An 18,154-nucleotide genomic window follows, 5' to 3' on the forward strand; every position below is an offset into this window, starting at 1 on the left:
TATCATGCAGCCACTTTGTACCAACCTAATTAATTTTTCATTCCTTCATTTATTATTTTTATTGTAATATTATTTTATTTCATTTTCTTGTTTCTGCTCATTTCTTTTCAAATTGAAAAACAAACTCAAAACGTTCACGGCTGTTCTCTCTACCTGTAGCTTTGGTCTTCAGCCGTCAACACCCGATTGCATTGCACCACCTACTGGTGAGAACGAATAGCATCAGATGGAGATTGTGCATCAGTACTCTGCTGCTTTTCCTGCAGTTCTCGGATGTGGAAGGTTGAATTTCCAACCGAATTTGAACCACTGAATTTGAGGAAGCGAATTTTGTTAAGCGAAATATAACGGGCTGAATTTTACCTGTCAAAAAATCTAGATTGTATTATCAAATGAACTGAATATTTTGGGAATGCACTTTGGAAGGTGAATATTTATTGTTGAATTTGTAATAATGAAATTAGTTGTGAAATGTTTCCAAATGAAATATTCAATGCTTATAAATACAACCATGTTAAATTTCAGCCTCCCAAAATGCAAGCACTGTAAATGCAACGCATTTATTTTTTAGAGCAATTTGACATGCTTTTATGCTTCAAAGATTTTAGTCATGAATTTAGCTCCATATATTACAAAGCATCTGAAACACACACCAAATGATGCAAGAATGACGTCAATCAAATGAGATGTTTTAATCATTACCTATGATTTGATATACAAGAAACATTAATAATATATACTTAGTCCATTGACTTTTGGCACATAAAAACTTAGAGACGACTGATCCTGCCTAAAAGATAACTCACAGGGCTGTCACGTAATACAAACATTGAAAATTCACCTTAAAAATGAACTAGTTTATTATTAATTAGTTATAACCAGATATTTCACAGTGGGGAAACATATATTTATACCTCTATATTACCAAAAAATGTTCATGCCATGAGATGAACAATTCTTAAAATGATAAATCACATAAAATTTGTTTAAACATCCTGTGCAATTTCTATCATAAAGCCATAAAAAATGTCAAAGAAACTAACAAACAGCATCTCCTCTAGCAGTTCCCACAGATACAACATTTAATTCATATACATATACATATGGAATAGGATATGCATAGCTGAATTTTCTAATAAAGTAGACCAGTGTAACATTAAAAGTGTAATTACTTGTACGGAACTGTGCTGTAGTCTTGCTGCTCATATTCTTAATGAGGTATAAATTAATGAAACATGTCCTAATAATTTAATGAGAATTCAATGCTCTCAAGCAACTGTAGCTACCAAAGCACTATTGAAACTACATTAAAGGAATATTTCAGACAGGATCTATGGCATACTGTTGATTGTTTTATACATAGAAAATTATTTCTACTCGTAGCTCAGTTTGTAAAAACAAACAAAAAATGCCTTGACAGTAACGCATGTACAATGAAAATCTATGGGGCAATGGAAGTATAATGGTTGCCTCATAGACTTCCATTGTAAGCGTATTACTGTTTTTTTTGCTTTTTAAAATTAGTCAGCAGTCACCACATAACAAAAACTTTTAAACCACAAGTGCACCTAAAAAATTCAGCCTGATTACACCCTAATCATATTAAGGCTCATTTAAAAGGAAAGTGCACCCAAAAATCAGGGCTCCAGCCTGCACCTAAAACGGCCGCAAATATAAATATTTATTTGCGAGTGATATTTTTGCTGAGATCGCCACTGGCAACAATACAAATGTACACGATAAGATTTAAAAATGTGTATGTAATGTCTTTATACTTGCGTGTTCTGTGAGGAGTAGCCTATCACGTCATTTGTTGTGTTGACGTTATAAAATGAGACGCCGCGCAGGAAAGTTTCAGTGAAAAAAAACAAACGTTTCACTGAGTTCAAATTCATCCAGAGCGCCAAAATACGCACGGGGAAAGCGAGGATCAGCTTTCCGCGTCACAAAAACAAACTTTTTCAGACATTCCACATCTCTGTCGAGCACCAACGCTGATGGCACACCTGCTAATAAAAAAGCAGGCTCCAGCAAGTACTGATGCTGACTACCACCCCTGGAGTCACGAGTTCGAATCCAGGGTGTGCTGAGTGACTCCAGCCAGGTCTCCTAAGCAACCAAATTGGCCCGGTTGCTAGGGAGGGTAGAGTCACATGGGGTAACCTCCTTATGGTCGCTATAATGTGGTTCACTCTCAGTGTGGCTTGTGGTGAGTCGAGCGTGGATACCGCGGAGAATAGCGTGAAGCCACCACGTGCTACATCTCTGTGGTAACCGCTCAACAAGCCACGTGATAAGATGCGCTGATTGACGGTCTCAGACGTGGAGGTAACTGAGATTTGTCCTCCACCACCCGGATTGAGGCGAGTCACTACGCCACCACGAGGACTTGGAGCGCATTGGGAATTGGGCATTCCAAATTGGGAAGAAAAAAAAAAAAAAAAAAAAGCAGGCTCCAGTTGTGCCAGTATGAGAGAGATAGAAAACGATGGAGACACAGGGGATCATCTTTCCGTGTCAATCAATGAACACCCAAGTAAAAGTGCAGAAAGGCATTTTAAAACTTCTTGGATTCAAGAGTTTGCATGGCTCAGGTATGGTCTTCGCACACAGAAAATGTTTTGTGACTTTTGTTCCAAAGCGGGCAGAGAAATAACAGGGGAAATGGATTTCATTACCGGAACGAACTATTTAAAAAAAAAAAAAAAACTGTGAGAAAACACGGCGATAGTCAAAAGCATAAAAATGCTCGTGACCATGTAATCGCAAAGAGTGCTCCACAAAAAAACACTGTTAGCATGTGCAGTGTCTCGTGCATGCGAACTACATGACGAGAAAGAATGGAAGGAGCTAAAAATAAAATTCAACACTGCCTATATGTTTGCATGTGAAGAGCTGCCTTTCACCAAATGTACCTCTCCGATATTACTAAATGAAGAAAAATGGACTGGATGTGTGCAAGACGTATGACAACAACACAGCATGTGCTGAGTTTATAGGATGCATTGCAGATGAGATCAAAGAACAAGCACTGACAAACGCTCAGACAGTTAATTACATCTCTGTTATCACTAACTGTGGCACAGTCGTTTCTGGGAAGGACAATGTTATTGCATACTGCAGGCACATTTCTGCAGGTGTAGCAGTGAACCAGTTTATTGGTTTAGCTGAGCTTGAACACTGCCATGCACATGGAGTATTAGATAAAATAAAATTATTGTTTGGTGATGCTAAACAAACTGATCATGAATGGTGGCAGGAGAAAATTACAGCCTTTGGAGCAGATGGGGCCAGTGTTAACACGGGTGCCTCAGGTGGAGTAGGTGCACTCCTAAGAGGAGAAATAGGAGAACACATTCTTTCCTTTCACTGTATGCCACACAGACTGGAATTAGCCATGTGGGGTGTTCAGATGTCTCTTCCAATGATTGAAAAATCTATGACATGCTACAGCTGGTATGAAAAACATACCATTTTAGCAACAATAAGCAAGCATAAGTTGAAAGCCATCGGGATGGAGTTAGGCTGCGCCATACGAACACCTTCTGCAGTGAAGACCCAGCGCTGGTTGCCTCACATTTACTGGGCCCTTTCTGTTTTTCTTGCTTCTGATCACACAGGTCAGGGTCAATATACAGCTGTACACCTCCACGTGCAGCACCTTGCTGCATCATCCAAAAACACTGAAATAAGAGGAAGAGCAAAACACATCTCACAACAAATGGAAAAGTTGTCTTTTGTGGCATTTTGTCACTTTTTCCATGACCTGTTTGGAGAAATCTCAAAGTTGAGTCTTGTGCTTCAGAAGAAGTCACTTATTCTTCCTCAGGCTGTAGCAGCTATTGATACCTGTGTTGGTACACTCAAGGGAATAAAGGACAAACCAGTGAGGAATGGAAATTTGGAGGAATTTCCCCATCACACATACTTAGATTCAGTTTCTCAATATGAGAATGTGGTGCAGCAGGACAAAGCTCAAAGAGAAAAACAGACTAGAAGGCAGAAAAAGGCAGCCTCATCTGACTACATGGGCATTTCCTTTCAGAACATACCACTTAAAGGCTGTGGTCTCTCAGGTTTCAGTGAAGAACTAAACCACCTCAATGAAGAAACTGTAGACATTACAGTTAAAGGTGCAATATGTAAAATGTTTCATGTAATATTCGCCTTTTTTTTTGCCAATGTGAACGGCTTGTAACGCAACTTAAAAAATGAGCCCTTCCCGGACTTCCTAGGTTGCCTATTAAAGCCTGTGGACCGATTTTCATGCGAAGGGAGCAGGTCACTTTTTCCGGGAAAATCCAGAGGATGTGATGTTTATGCGCGCTCCCGAGAGCCTTGCCTCAGACAGTAGCTTCTCTTCCGCTATTCAACAGCGACAACAGACAGTCTGCAACACTAGGTAATGTTATCTTAGTGATGGAATCTAGCAAACGTCCGGCTCCCAGCATAACACCGACTCCTACACAAACTCTGGAGCCCTGAAAATGATAATTCTGTCATCATTTACTGACCCTCATGCCATATCAGATGTGACTTTTTTTCTTCTGCAGTACACAAATGAAGATTTGTAGAAGAATATCTCAGCTCTGTAGGTCCACACAATGCAAGTGAATGGGTGCCAAAAATTTGAAGCTGCAAAATTCCCATCAAGGCAGCATAAAATAATTCATAAGACTCTAGTGGTTAAATCTATATCTTCAGAAGTGATATGATGGGTGTGGGTGAGAAATAGATCAATATTTAAGTCCTTTTTTACTATAAATTCTCCTCCCTGCCCAGTAGGTGGCAATATGCATGAAGAATGCGAATCGCCAAAAACAAAAGAAGAAAGTGAAAGTGGAGATTTATAGTTAAAAGGACTTGAATATTGATCTGTTCCTCACCCACACTTATCACTTCTGAAGACATTAATTGAACCACTGGAGTCTTATGAATTACTTTTATGCTACCTTTGTGTGCTTTTGGAGCTTCAAAATTCTGGTCACTATTCACTTGCATTGTGTGGACCAACGGAGCTGAGATATTCTTCTAAATATTTTTCAGCAGAAAAAAGAAAGTCATACACATCTGGGATGGCATGAGGGTGAGTAAATTATGAGAGAATTTTCGTTTTTGGGTGAACTTTCCCTTGAAGTAAATTTTATGTATGTAAGTGCACTATCAAGTGATCTTGACTGTCAAGCACACACATAAGGGTGTACTATGTGTACTAATGAGTAGTATGAGGCTCTGTCCTCAGCACTCTGTCTCCTTACTATCAATGCGTGCCTGTCTCGTCAGCCGTCTCTTGTCCCCCCGGTTTGGTGTTTCCTGTCCGGTGAGGTCCTCGAAGGACCTGACAGCTGTGACGCTTGGAGGGAAGCCTTCCTCCAGCAACTTCTCGTCCAGGTGAGAGGAGTCGCCGCTGGGGTCCTCCTCGATGGTGGCCATTCGCAGTGGATCCGCTCTGGGTGCGGCGGAGAGGTTGGCGGGGCCTTGGACGGCGAATGTCTCCTGTGGCGGTGAGACGCCGGGGCTCGAGAGGCCCAGTGAGGGCTGAGGTCGTGCTGCCGCTGAAAACGAAGCCTGAGCAGGGGGCTTGACGATGCGGAGGGGAACTGACTCCTGACCGCTCAACATCTCCAGGCTCTGAGGATAGAAGAAACATATGATGAATTTAGTTAGGAGGAGATTCAAACAACAGTTTCAAACACCTCATCGTGGCATATACAGTACTGCATTTTGTATAACTAGAGATGGGCAAGAGTTCCCGTGTCCTCTGAATTGGCACCAATGAACGACCATAAAAACATAACATTGCATGACTTTTTTCATTGTGCCAAAATGGAATAATACACATCTTTCTGGAAAATATTTCTTCCACATACATGAATTGTCATTTACACTTTTGTAAATGTTTATTTTTACACTTATAAATGTAATATATGCACTCATTTACATATGCAATTCATGGCATCCTTTGTTTGCTTGCAAATTGCTGAAAATCGCAAATTGTTATTCACGACAACTGTACCAAAATTGTAAGTGCGCAAAAATCAAAGCTGGATGAATAGATATTTATTTAGTCAAAATATATGGAGTTTCGATTGACAACATTTAAATGAAACTTTTTGTGAAACAAAAAAAAACTTTTGCAAATCAGTCTGCGCTTGCAACTTAATTTTAAATTTGACAAATTTAGCTATTTTAGGCACTATTTTAATTTACCTTCATATCTATTTTTAACTTGACACACGGTCTTAAAAATAAAGAAATAATGCTGCAAGATGCTGAAATAACAGCATGATGTGATGCAAATACGTTCATCTGATGAATATGTACAGTGCATTCATAAAGTATTCAGACCCCTTCATTTTTTTTCACATTTTATGTTGCAGCCTTATGCTAAAATGCTACAAATTATTAATTTTTTCACATCAATCTACACTCCATACCCCATAATGACAAAGCAAAAACCAGATTTTTGATAACTTGACATAAGTATTCAGACCCTTAACTCACTACTTAGTTGAAGCACCATTGGCAGCGATTACAGCCTCAAGTCTTTTTGGGTATGATGCGACAAGCTTTGCACACCTGGATGTGGGGATTTTCTGCCATTCTTCTCTGCGGATCCTCTCAAGCTCTGTCAGGTTGGATGGAGACCGTTGGTGGAAAGCCATTTTCAGGTCTCTCCAGAGCTGTTCGATTGGGTTCAAGTCCAGGCTCTGGCTGGGCCACTCAAGGACATTCACAGGGTTGTCCCTAAGGTACTCTTGCATTGCCTTGGCTGAATGCTTAGGGTCATTGTCCTGTTTGAAGGTGAACCTTCGGCCCAGCCTGAGGTCCTGAACGCTCTGGACCAGGTTTTCATTAAGGATAACTATTTTGCTGCGTTCAGCTTTTCTTCAACCCTAACCAGTCCCCCAGTCCCTGCTGCTGAAAAACACCCCTACAGCATGATGCTACCACCACCATGCTTCACTGTTGGGATGGTATTGCGCAGGTGATGAGCAGTGCCTGGTTTCCTCCAGACAAGACTCTTGGAATTGAGACCAATCAGTTCAGTCTTCATTTCATCAGACCAGAGAATCTTGTTTCTCACAGACAGAGTCCTTTAGGTCCTTTTTTCAAATTCCAAGCAGGCTTTCATGTGTCTTGCACTGAGGAGTGGCTTTCGTCTGGCCATAAAGCACAGATCGGTGGAGTGTTGCAGTGATGGTTGTCCTTCTGCAAGTTTCTCCCATCTCCACACATGATCTCTGGAGCTCAACCAGAGTGATCATCGGGGTCTTGATCACCTCTCTTACCAAGGCTCTACGAAGAGACCTGGCTGTTTCAAAATTCTTCCATTTAAGAATTATGGAGGCCACTGTGCTCTTGGGAACCTTCAGTGCAGCCGAAATTGTTTTTGTAGCCTTCCCCAGATCTGTGCCTCGACACAATCCTGTCTCTGAGCCCTGCAGGCAGTTCCTTTTGACCTCATGGCTTGGTTTTTGCTCTGATATGCATTTTCAGCTGTGAGACCTTGTATAGACAGGTGTGTGCCTTTCCAAATCATTTCCAATCAATTGACTTTGCCACAGGTGGACTCCAATCAAAGTGTACAAACATCTCAAAGATGATCCAGAGAAATGGGATGCACCTGAGCTAAATTTCAAGTGTCATAGCACAGGGTCTGAATACTTATGTCAGTGTGATATTTCAGTTTTTTCTTTTTAATTAATTTGCAAAGTTATCAAAAATCTGTTTTTTGCTTTATTGTTATGGGGTATGGAGTGTAGACTGATGTGAAAAATAATAATAATAATTTAAAGCATTTTGGCATAAGGCTGCAATATAACAAAATGTGAAAAAAATGAAGGGGTCAGAATACTTCATGAATGCACTGTACATAGACCGGTAATAAAAAAAGGAAAAGGTGCAAATGGAGTACTCGGTTATCTGTCAAGTACTCAAACAGACAAACTGACAAAAATGCCCATCCCCATACGAACAACATGCTACATTTATGTTAAATGCAGCAAAATGGACCTTGTTTATCCATTCACCATATTTGATTTTTGTCAGGGATGAAAACGAGACTGTGAGGGATAGACAATCTTTTCAATGGTTTGTACTGTTGTTTAAACTATTTCTAAATGTTAAGCAAACAAAGCATCTTTCCAAAGAATTTAGTAGAAAAATTGCACAAGAATAAGTTGTGAAATTAGATGTGATCTAAGACCTTTATAGGGCTTTATGCAGTGCATGCTATTGAAGAGATTCTTAGTCTATCCCTCACAGCCTCGTTTTCATTTCTGTCATCAATCAAATATAGCAGTACTCTGTATAAGGTCTACAGTATATGCGCCTACCAAACCATATATCCATTCACGTCTCTTAAATCAACTCAAATATTTTAAAATAAATTAACACACATTTATGGGGGGCCTGGGTAGCTCAGTGGTAAAAGACGCTGGCTACCACACCGGGAGTTCGCTAGCTGGCTAGTTCGAATCCCAGGGCGTGCTGAGTGACTCCAGCCAGGTCTCCTAAGCAACCAAATTGGCCCTGTTGCTAGGGAGGGTAGAGTTACATGGGGTAAACTCCTCGTGGTCGATATAATGTGGTTCGTTCTCGGTGGGGCGCTTGGTGAGTTGAGTGTGGTTGCCACGGTGGAAGGCGTGAAGCCTCCACACACTATGTCTCCGTGGCAACGCGCTCAACAAGCCACGTGATAAGATGCGCAACTGGGATTCGTCCTCCACCACCTGGACTGAGGCGAATCACTACGCGACCACGAGGACTTAAAAAAGCACATTGGGATTGGGCATTCCAAATTGGGAGAAAAAAAAAAAAAAAACACATTTGTTGCATATGCAGTATCAAGAGCTTTTCAAAGCTGTGCATTTAAAATGCTCCAATTTTGAACTGCACGTTAGACCCAGAAATCAGCAAAACATACTCACTGACACTGAATGCACAAGACACACAGGACAAGCTCAATGGCATCCGTGCTGCCGCATTTCACAATCTGCCCTTCTGACGGTAACACATCACAATCTTGCTCCGACACACTCAAGGGGTCGCAAAGCAGTGTGGGGGAGCCATACAATGCAAACTCACCTGAGTTGAGAGCTCTACTACACACCTCCATCACCATCTGCTGCAGTTCCAGGGTCAGAGCAAACAAGCCACAAGTCATACATGTGCAGCCAAGCTCCCCCCTGTACTAGCCCTGATAGAAGTCTCCATGCTAACAGCAGCATACAACAGCATAACTTTTTTGTGTTTCTGTTGGGTTCTAGATGATTTTAATGTGTATTTAGTGTTGGTTAGTCTGATCTTTGAAGTATTGGTAAAGAGTCCATCATTGGAGCTTTGTGAAAAGTACTTACACTAGGATACATCAAGGATTTGGAGGTCTCCTCATATTGACGATCCAGTTTCTTGTCCTATTAACAAGCACAGAAAGACAATCACTGCAATGTCTTGTCTTAAACGGTTAGTTCAACTAAAAAGGAAAATTGCATCATTTTTTTTACAGCCCTCATGTCCATCCATACCCATATGACTTCAGTAGAATATTGACACTGCTCTTTTCCATACAATTAAATCTAATACCAGAGGCTGTCAAGCTCCAAAAATAAAGGAATAGTTTACCCACAAAAATGAAAAGTCTCTCATCATTTACTCCCAACTGCGTATGACTTTCTTCTGCAGAACACAAATGAAGATTTTTAGAACAATATCTCAGCTCTGTAGGTCCAAACGATGCAAGTGAATGGTGGCCAGAACTTTGAAGCTCCAAAAAGTATATAAAAGTAATCCATACGACTCCAGTGTCCTATCCATGTCTTCTGAAGTTATCCAGTCAGTTTTGGGTGAGAACAGACCAAATTATAAGTCCTTTTCACTGTACATTTTGCCATTGCAGTCTCTAGGCACAATCATGATCCATGAAATCATGGTCGCCAAGGAGACTGCTGATGTTCAGACGTTTTTGCTATAAATCTTGAGTCTTACTTTTATGTTGTCTTTATGTGCTTTTTGCAGCTTCAAAGTTCTGCCCACTATTAACTTGCATTGTGAGGACCAACAGAGCAGAGATATTCTTCTAAAAATGTCTGTTTGTGTTCTGCAGAATAATAAATGTCATACACATCTGGGATGGCATGAGGTTGAGTAAATAATGAGAGTAGTCCATACAGCTTGTGCACTATATTTCAAGACTTCTGAGATCATACAAAAGCTTTGCAATACAATAAGTTCTGTCTATTCCTCAAACACACTACCATACTTCTTCAGAAGACTTGGAATAAAGTGCATGAGTTCTATGGACTACTTTTATGGTCCTTTTTTGGAGTTCGACAGATGTGGTCATTGTATACAAAATGTATGGAAAACAACAGATCTCCTGCAAAACATCTTCCTAAAAGTCCTAAAAAGGACTTTGTTTTACATGGAAGAAAGTCATACAGGCATAGAATGACATGAGGGTGAGTAAAATATTACACTGACTGAAATAACTGCCTTTTGGTTGTCTTACCACACAATGCACCAGTATGCTTAGAGGAATCCAGAAAAGGAGAGAGAAGACCACCACAGACCCCACTATGTTGTCAGCCAAGAACTTCCCTGAACATTGTCATTTACAGAAAACACTAAAATAAATGCACTGATGAATGAAAGATATCATCAGATTGCCTGGTTAAATTCACTCAGATATCATCCCTTACCAAATGTGTTTATATCCAGTTTGTCTATGAAGTCCCATAAGCGTTCAATGACATCTTGCACATGCTTCATGCATTTACCCTGTAATAATAAAAAAATTTAAAAAATGGCATAATTTATCATAGCAGTAAATAGAAAATACGATTCTGTCTGCTAATGGTTATACTAAATCATGAACAAGCAAAGCACTCACGGCCCCATCACAGAAGCCAACTGTACAACGTTTGCCCTTGCGCAGGTAAAGATACCCTCCATCACTAGTGACAAAGGGAGTACACAGCCCATCTCGGTTTCTACAACACACTTTGCATGACTGCTCTGTCTCTGAAAAACAACACAGCATAACAAGGACATATTTTGCACTTTCAGGGCCTCCATTTTTAATTTACCTATGGCTGCAGTGCACTGCAAATAGCTTGGACTGTAGAAGTATGTAATAATAATAATTTTTTTCACAATGGCAGGTAAAACAGTGAATATGATTATTTGCATGTATATTCTGGATGCCACATAGTAGTAACAAACCCATATAGTAGCTGATATTTGGCTATTTCAATATTATCAACATCGGCCCACAGTTATTCAAGATATAAACTCAGCAAAAAAAGAAACGTCCTCTCACATTTTTGACTGCTTTTATTTTCAGCAAACTTAACGTGTAAATATTTGTATGAACAAAAAAAGTTTCAACAACTAAGACATAAACTGAATAAGTTTCACGGACATGTGACTAACAGAAATTGAATAATGTGTCCCTGAACAAAGGGGGGTCAAAATCAAAAGTAACAGTCAGTATCTGGTGTGACCACCAGCTGCATTAAGTACTGCAGTGCATCTCCTCCTCATGGACTGCACCAGATTTGCCAGTTCTTGCTGTGAAATGTTACCCCACTCTTCCACCAAGGCACTTGCAAGTTTCCGGACATTTCTGGCAGGAATGGCCCTAGCCCTCACCCTCCGATCCAACAGGTCCCAGACGTGCTCAATGGGATTGAGATCCGGGCTCTTCGCTGGCCATGGCAGAACACTGACATTGCTGTCTTGCAGGAAATCACGCACAGAACGAGCAGTATGGCTGGTGGCAATGTCATGCCACATGAGGGTACCACATGAGGGAGGAGGATGTCTTCCCTGTAACGCACAGCGTTGAGACCGCCTACAATGACAACAAGCTCAGTCCGATGATGCTGTGACACACCGCCCCAGACCATGACGGACCCTCCACCTCCAAATTGATCCCGCTCCAGAGTACAGGCCTCGGTGTAACGCTCATTCCTTCGACGATAAACGCGAGTCCAACCATCACCCCTGGTGAGACAAAACCACGACTCATCAGTGAAGAGCACTTTTTGCCAGTCCTGTCTGGTCCAGCGAAGGTGGATTTGTGCCCATAGGCGACGTTGCTGGTGATGTCTGGTAAGGACCTGCCTTACAACGGACCTACAAGCCCTCAGTCCAGCCTCTCTCAGCCTATTGCGGACAGTCTGAGCACTAATGGAGGGATTGTGCATTCCTGGTGTAACTCGGGCAGTTGTTGTTACCATCCTGTACCTGTCCCGCAGGTGTGATATTTGGATGTACCGATCCTGCGCAGGTGTTGTTACACGTGGTCTGCCACTGCGAGGATGATCAGCTGTCCTTCCGCTGTCCTTCCTGTCTCCCTGTAGCGCTGTCTTAGGCGTCTCACAGTACGGACATTGCAATTTATTGCCCTGGCCACATCTGCGGTCCTCATGCCTCCATGCAGCATGCCTAAGGCACGTTCACGCAGATGAACAGGGACCCTGGGCATCTTTCTTTTGGTGTTTTTCAGAGTCAGTAGAAAGGTATCTTTAGTGTCCTAAGTTTTTATAACTGTGACCTTAATTGCCTACCATCTGTAAGCTGTTAGTGTCTTAAGACCGTTACACAAGTGTGTGTTCATTAATTGTTTATGGTTCATTGAACAAGCATGAAAAACATTGTTTAAACCCTTTAAAATAAAGATCTGTAAAGTTTATTTGGATTTTACAAAATTATCTTTAAAATACAGTGTCCTGAAAAAGGGACATTTCTTTTTTTGCTGAGTTTATATACACTACCAGTCAAAAGTTTGTATACACTCGACTGAATTTGTCTCATGATCTTTGAAATCTTTGAGGCTTAAGCTTGTATGCTTGATATTAGTTTTGTAGACAAACACAAATTTGCCTACATCAGTGTCAAAGTTTAACTTTTCCCATAAAGGGGCAACAATTGTCTCCTGGATTTAATTTTCAGGAGCATTTTTTTCTAAACATATAAAAATATACTGGCAAACTTTTATACCGATACTTCAATTTAATGAATTCATTTACATAAGTTCTCAGTCTGAATAATTAGACTGAGAATATATTAGCTCCTACCCATAAAATTCAATCAACGTCAAATCATATTTTATGTGATACTGTGTATAAATAGGCAAAGAATATAGAAAACTTTATCAGATGTTACAAATACTGTTTAAAAAAAAAAAAAACGGGGGGCATTTTTTTGCCCCCACATTTAAAATTTCAAGGGCATTTTCATAATTTTTGGTGGCATTTTTGCCTCAAGCTGCCCTTAATTTCTGATCCTGGCCTACAGTTTTTAATAATAATAATTTAAAAAAAAAGAAAGAAATGTAGTATTAATAAAAAATATTAATACTAAATTATTCAAGATTTTTTTTATTAGTATGTACTGTAGGCCAAGGTGAGATACTAATACTAATTAATTATACTATTAATATGAAAATACTGTATAATACTGCAGCCATATCACCCTGCAACTCTCGCCTGGCTGCCCACTAAAGCTAAGCAAGGTTGAGCCTGGTCAGTACCTGGATGGAAGACCTCCTGGGGAAAACTAAGGATGCTGCTGGAAGAGGTATTAGGGAGGCCAGCAGAGGGTGCTCACCCTGTGGTCTGTGTGGGTCCTAATGCCCCAGTATAGTGACAGGGACACTATACTGTAAAAAGGCACCGTCTTTTGGATGAGAAGTTAAACCGAGGTCCTGACTCTCTGTGGTCATTAAAAATTCCTGCCATTGGCCTCTCTCAATCATGGCCTCCTAATAATCCCCATCGATTAACTGGCTCTATAACTCTACTCTCTCCTCTCCATCAATAGCTGGTGTGTGGTGGGCGTTCTGGCACACTATGGCTGCCGTCGCATCTTCCAGGTGGATGCTGCACACTGTGGTGGTTGAGGAGATTCCCCCTATACTATGTAAAATGCTTTGAGTGCCTAGAGAAGCACTATATAAATGTAAGGAATTATTATAATTATAATATATATAGTATACAGTATGTATATATACACTTAGTGACCTCTTTATTAGGTACACCTACTTATTCATGCCATTATCTAATCAGCCAATCATGTGGCAGCAGTGCAATGCATAAAATCATGCAGATATGGGCCAGGAGCTTCAGTTATTGTTCATATAAACCAGGGGTCGGCAACCTTTTTGACATTGAGTGCCATTTTTATTTTGCTGGTCAATGGCTGTGCAGAGTAAAAAAAATTTGCAAAACCAGCATGTGACAAATCTTGCATGTGAAATTTCACAGAGCATCTTGTGAAAGTGCTTTAATGAAAGAAAACCTGTCCTTTTGTACAAAATGAGTTAACACAGTTAATGTCACAAATTTGCTTATTTGATTACTGATCACGGTATTGTGTGGAATCTTAAATATTTCTTATATTATGTCATACATTTGTCAAAATCACGCAGAGGGGTAATCACTTAAGCACGCAAGCAACAGCGAGAGAGCAGCAGTCTGTTTTATTTATATGACGTATTTCGCACCTGCATTCCAATCTACATCTTGATGTAATCCTTCCTCATGATCACGCAGCATGATTTCATCATCTGAATGGGAGACTCAACACTATTAAAGTGTGACGAGACTTGCGCTGCATGTGCAAGCCATTCACGCATCACAAGCCGATCAACTATTTAGCCCTTTTCGGTGAATCGCACCTGCAAAATCCTAAAACTTTATTTCCAGGTTTAATTGAAATTTTGAATTGACTCAGATTTTTTAACCACACGATGTGGGTTTATGTTTTCTCTTTTAATAATTTACTGTAATTTTGAGTGTGACCATGGCTTAAGGAGGTCGTACCTGTATGCTGGGTTGGAAATCTCAAGGATTAATAATGGTGTTTTCCTTATTACAGTGCATCCGGAAAGTATTCACAGCGCTTCACTTTTTCCACATTTTGTTATGTTACAGCCTTATTCCAAAATGGATTAAATTAATAATTTTCCTCAAAATTCTACAAACAATACCCCATAATGATAACGTGAAAGAAGTTAGAAATCTTTGCAAATTTATTAAAAATAAAAAATGAAAAAAATCACTGTGAATACTTTCCGGATGCACTGTACATCATGTGTTGTTCTGAAAGCAAAAAGAAACAGATGAAACACAGAATGTAGGCTGTCATCCAGCAGCCTGACCAAAGCAGGCGCATTTACGATTAACCGAAAGTGAAGTGCTGGCAGCTCGTGATGCACGAATGGCTTGCACTCGCTGCACGAGTTTGTTGGGTATACTGCAGTCTCGTCACATTTTAACTTTTTGTTTAGCCTCCCATTCAGCTCATAAAAACACACTGCATGATCATAAGGAAGGATTACATTAAGATGTATATTGGAATGCCACCAATGCCAATAGTCTATACCTCTCTTGCCATTGCTGGCGTGCCAGTGATTACCCCTCCGAGTGCCAATACTGGCACGCGTACCATAGGTTGCCGACCCCTGATATAAACCATCAGAATGTGGAAAATTTTTTATCTCAGTGATTTCGACCATGGCATGACAGTTGGTGCCAGATGGGCTGGTTTGAGTATTTTTGTAACTGCTGATCTCCTGGGATTTTCATGAACAACAGTCTCAAGAGTTTACTCAGAATGGTGCCAAAAACAAAAACATCCAGTGAGTGGCAGTTCTGCGGACGGAAACAACTTGTTGATGAGAGAGGTCAACAGAGAATGGCAAGACTGGTTTGAACTGGCAAAGTCTACAGTAACTCAGATAACCACTCTGTATAATTGTAGTGAGCAGAATAGCATCTCAGAATGCACAACACATCAAACCATGAGGCGGATGGGCTACAATAGCAGAAGACCATGTCGGGTTCCACTTCTGTTAGCCAAGAACAGAAAGCTGAGGCTGCAGTGAGCCTACCATCTGTGTACCTCAGCAGAAATCGAGATTCATCAGACCAGGCTATGTTATTTCAGTCTTAAACTGTCAAGTTTTGGTGAGCCTGTGTCCACTCCATCCTCAGCTTTCTGTTCTTGGCTGACAGAAGTGGAACCTGACGTGGTCTTCTGCTGTTGTAGCCCATCCGCCTCAAGGTTCAACGTGTTGTGCATTCTGAGATGCTATTCTTCTCAACACAATTGTACAGAGCGGTTATCTGAGTTACTGTAGACTTTATCAGTTCGAATCAGTCCGGCCATTCTCTGTTGACCTCTCTCATCAACAAGGCGTTTCCGTCCGCAGATCTGGCACTCACTGGATGTTTTTGGACTGTTGTGCATGAAAATCCCAGGAGATCAGCAGTTACAGAAATACTCAAACCAGCCCGTCCGTCACCAACAATAATGCCACCGTCAAAATCACTGAGATAAGATAATCACATGAATAAGTAGGTGTAGTAAAAGTAGCCAACAAGTGCCCAACTTACACACAAATTAATTAAATATTGTTCAAAAAGTATCCAAGTTGGATACCTCGTGAAGTTGTGAAGAGTGTGCAGAGCTGTAGTCTAGACAAAGGGTGGCAACTTAAAGAAGCTAAAATATAAAGGTAGTCTGATACACCTGTAATTGTGTCACTTAAGTATTGATTCTTAAATGTGGAAAACAGTAACAATAAAGAATGAGTAAGTGCATCCAAACTTTTGATTGGTAGTGTATTTAAGCATTGTATTGGTCATCCAGTATCCAGTTCTCTAGATATCAACACGGCCATTGAAATACCCATAACGGTTGACCACTACTATGTAAAAACAGGAAGGGATGTGGAGACGTTTACCATTGCAGGCACAGGACTCAAGGTTATGCACGGCCTCACAGAAAGGCTTACATTCACCCCTGTGACATCGGCCTTTATCCACACAAACTGTATCATCAGCCAGGTTACCAGGAGCGGGGCACTCACTGCTGTTGCCTAGAGGCATACAATACATTAAAGAAATATTACTATTTTTTTTACATTCATGCATATTATGTGTCTGGACCAGTTAACACATTCACAACATATTGAAAAGCATAGCTCTTTTTTAAAATTATTTTATGTTCCTTGAGGTTCACTTATAATATTAGTAAACTTTTGTGCACAAAAAACATTTTCCACCCTCATTCTGACCCTTTGTCAGAAACGCTCGGTTTTGGTGCTGCTTCTCCTTTAAGACCTGACAGTTAATGTCCACTGTTATGACTGGCTCTCTGCTCGTGACTAACCTGCTCTCTGCTTGCCATCTCACTACTCACCACTACTGGGCAGGGTACTGATGTAATAAGGTAAAGTAGGCGTTGATGTGTTTTTGTAGAGGTGGTCAGATGCAAATGTCTACCACAGTGTGACAGTACAATGTGGAGGAAGTAAAGAATTAGTAGTTTTGACAGCTTGGTTTCAACAAATGCTCTTTTCGCAGTCATTAGGAAGTTTTGAGTTCTGAAACTTACAGTATGTTTTTATAGTACAATGATCTCTTATATGTTAAAAGATCAAGGAAAATTTGATTCCTCATGACCCCTTAAAATGAGCCAAGAGTGAGTAAAAATGAGTGTATTTCAGACAAAGATTCAGCTCCAGACAATTGCGCACTTTATATGACTTTACATTAACATTCAGGACTTTACAATGATGAAACAAAAAATAAACAAAATCTTTAAATCTGATCAATCTGACTGAGACACGTTCTAAATAGAACAGATTTTAATAGGATTTCAGGTTTCAAAAAAGTTTCTGTTAAGACTTCTAAACTTTAAAAGCAACTAAACAGAGATTTCCAGTCTTTCTGAGTGACAGAGTTCTCAAAGTAATGCTTTGGAAAAATCACCTCAAAAACATTTTTTTTTTTTTGCTGTTACTCAGTTTATTTTTACAGTATGTGTATCAATTGGATGGGAGTATATCCTTGCAGGCTCACCTGTGCACTTGGACATGCCCTTGCAGGTGGCAGTGATGTTCTCCTGACAGATCTTCTCTGCACTTTCAAACCTACAGTTCCTGCAGCAGGGGCTGTTCCTATCACTGAAGTTCATAGAAAACGATATCAAATAAACATGCTGATGGAGACTGATGGAGAGATGTTAGTGGTGATATGTTTTTAATAGTCGATGACGATATCTAGAGAGCAGGGTGGCTGATGGCCAACATATAATACAAATGACTAACAGCAAATGAGATGCATGATATATAGAAGTG

At 40.4% G+C, this 18,154-nt stretch overlaps 1 protein-coding gene across 4 annotated transcripts in view; it reads right to left on the bottom strand.

The window, feature by feature from the left end:
* LOC127411257 (disintegrin and metalloproteinase domain-containing protein 17-like) overlaps window positions 1-18,154 on the bottom strand; it is a 45,785-nt gene that overhangs the window by 15,418 nt on the left and 12,213 nt on the right. For 2 of the 4 annotated variants that reach the window (XM_051646679.1, XM_051646682.1), the window contains exons 13-19: window positions 17,877-17,980; window positions 16,757-16,891; window positions 10,895-11,025; window positions 10,704-10,782; window positions 10,514-10,602; window positions 9,363-9,419; window positions 5,259-5,631 (exon numbers count right to left, since the gene is read on the bottom strand). In XM_051646679.1, coding sequence (XP_051502639.1) covers window positions 5,259-5,631; window positions 9,363-9,419; window positions 10,514-10,602; window positions 10,704-10,782; window positions 10,895-11,025; window positions 16,757-16,891; window positions 17,877-17,980 — 968 coding nt within the window. Of the gene's footprint in view, window positions 1-668; window positions 5,632-9,090; window positions 9,131-9,362; window positions 9,420-10,513; window positions 10,603-10,703; window positions 10,783-10,894; window positions 11,026-16,756; window positions 16,892-17,876; window positions 17,981-18,154 lie in introns of those variants that run through there. The other 2 variants (XM_051646680.1, XM_051646681.1) reach the window with 2 other exon arrangements.

This window comes from Myxocyprinus asiaticus, chromosome 20 (genome assembly GCF_019703515.2).
Source record: "Myxocyprinus asiaticus isolate MX2 ecotype Aquarium Trade chromosome 20, UBuf_Myxa_2, whole genome shotgun sequence".
NCBI lineage: Eukaryota > Metazoa > Chordata > Actinopteri > Cypriniformes > Catostomidae > Myxocyprinus > Myxocyprinus asiaticus.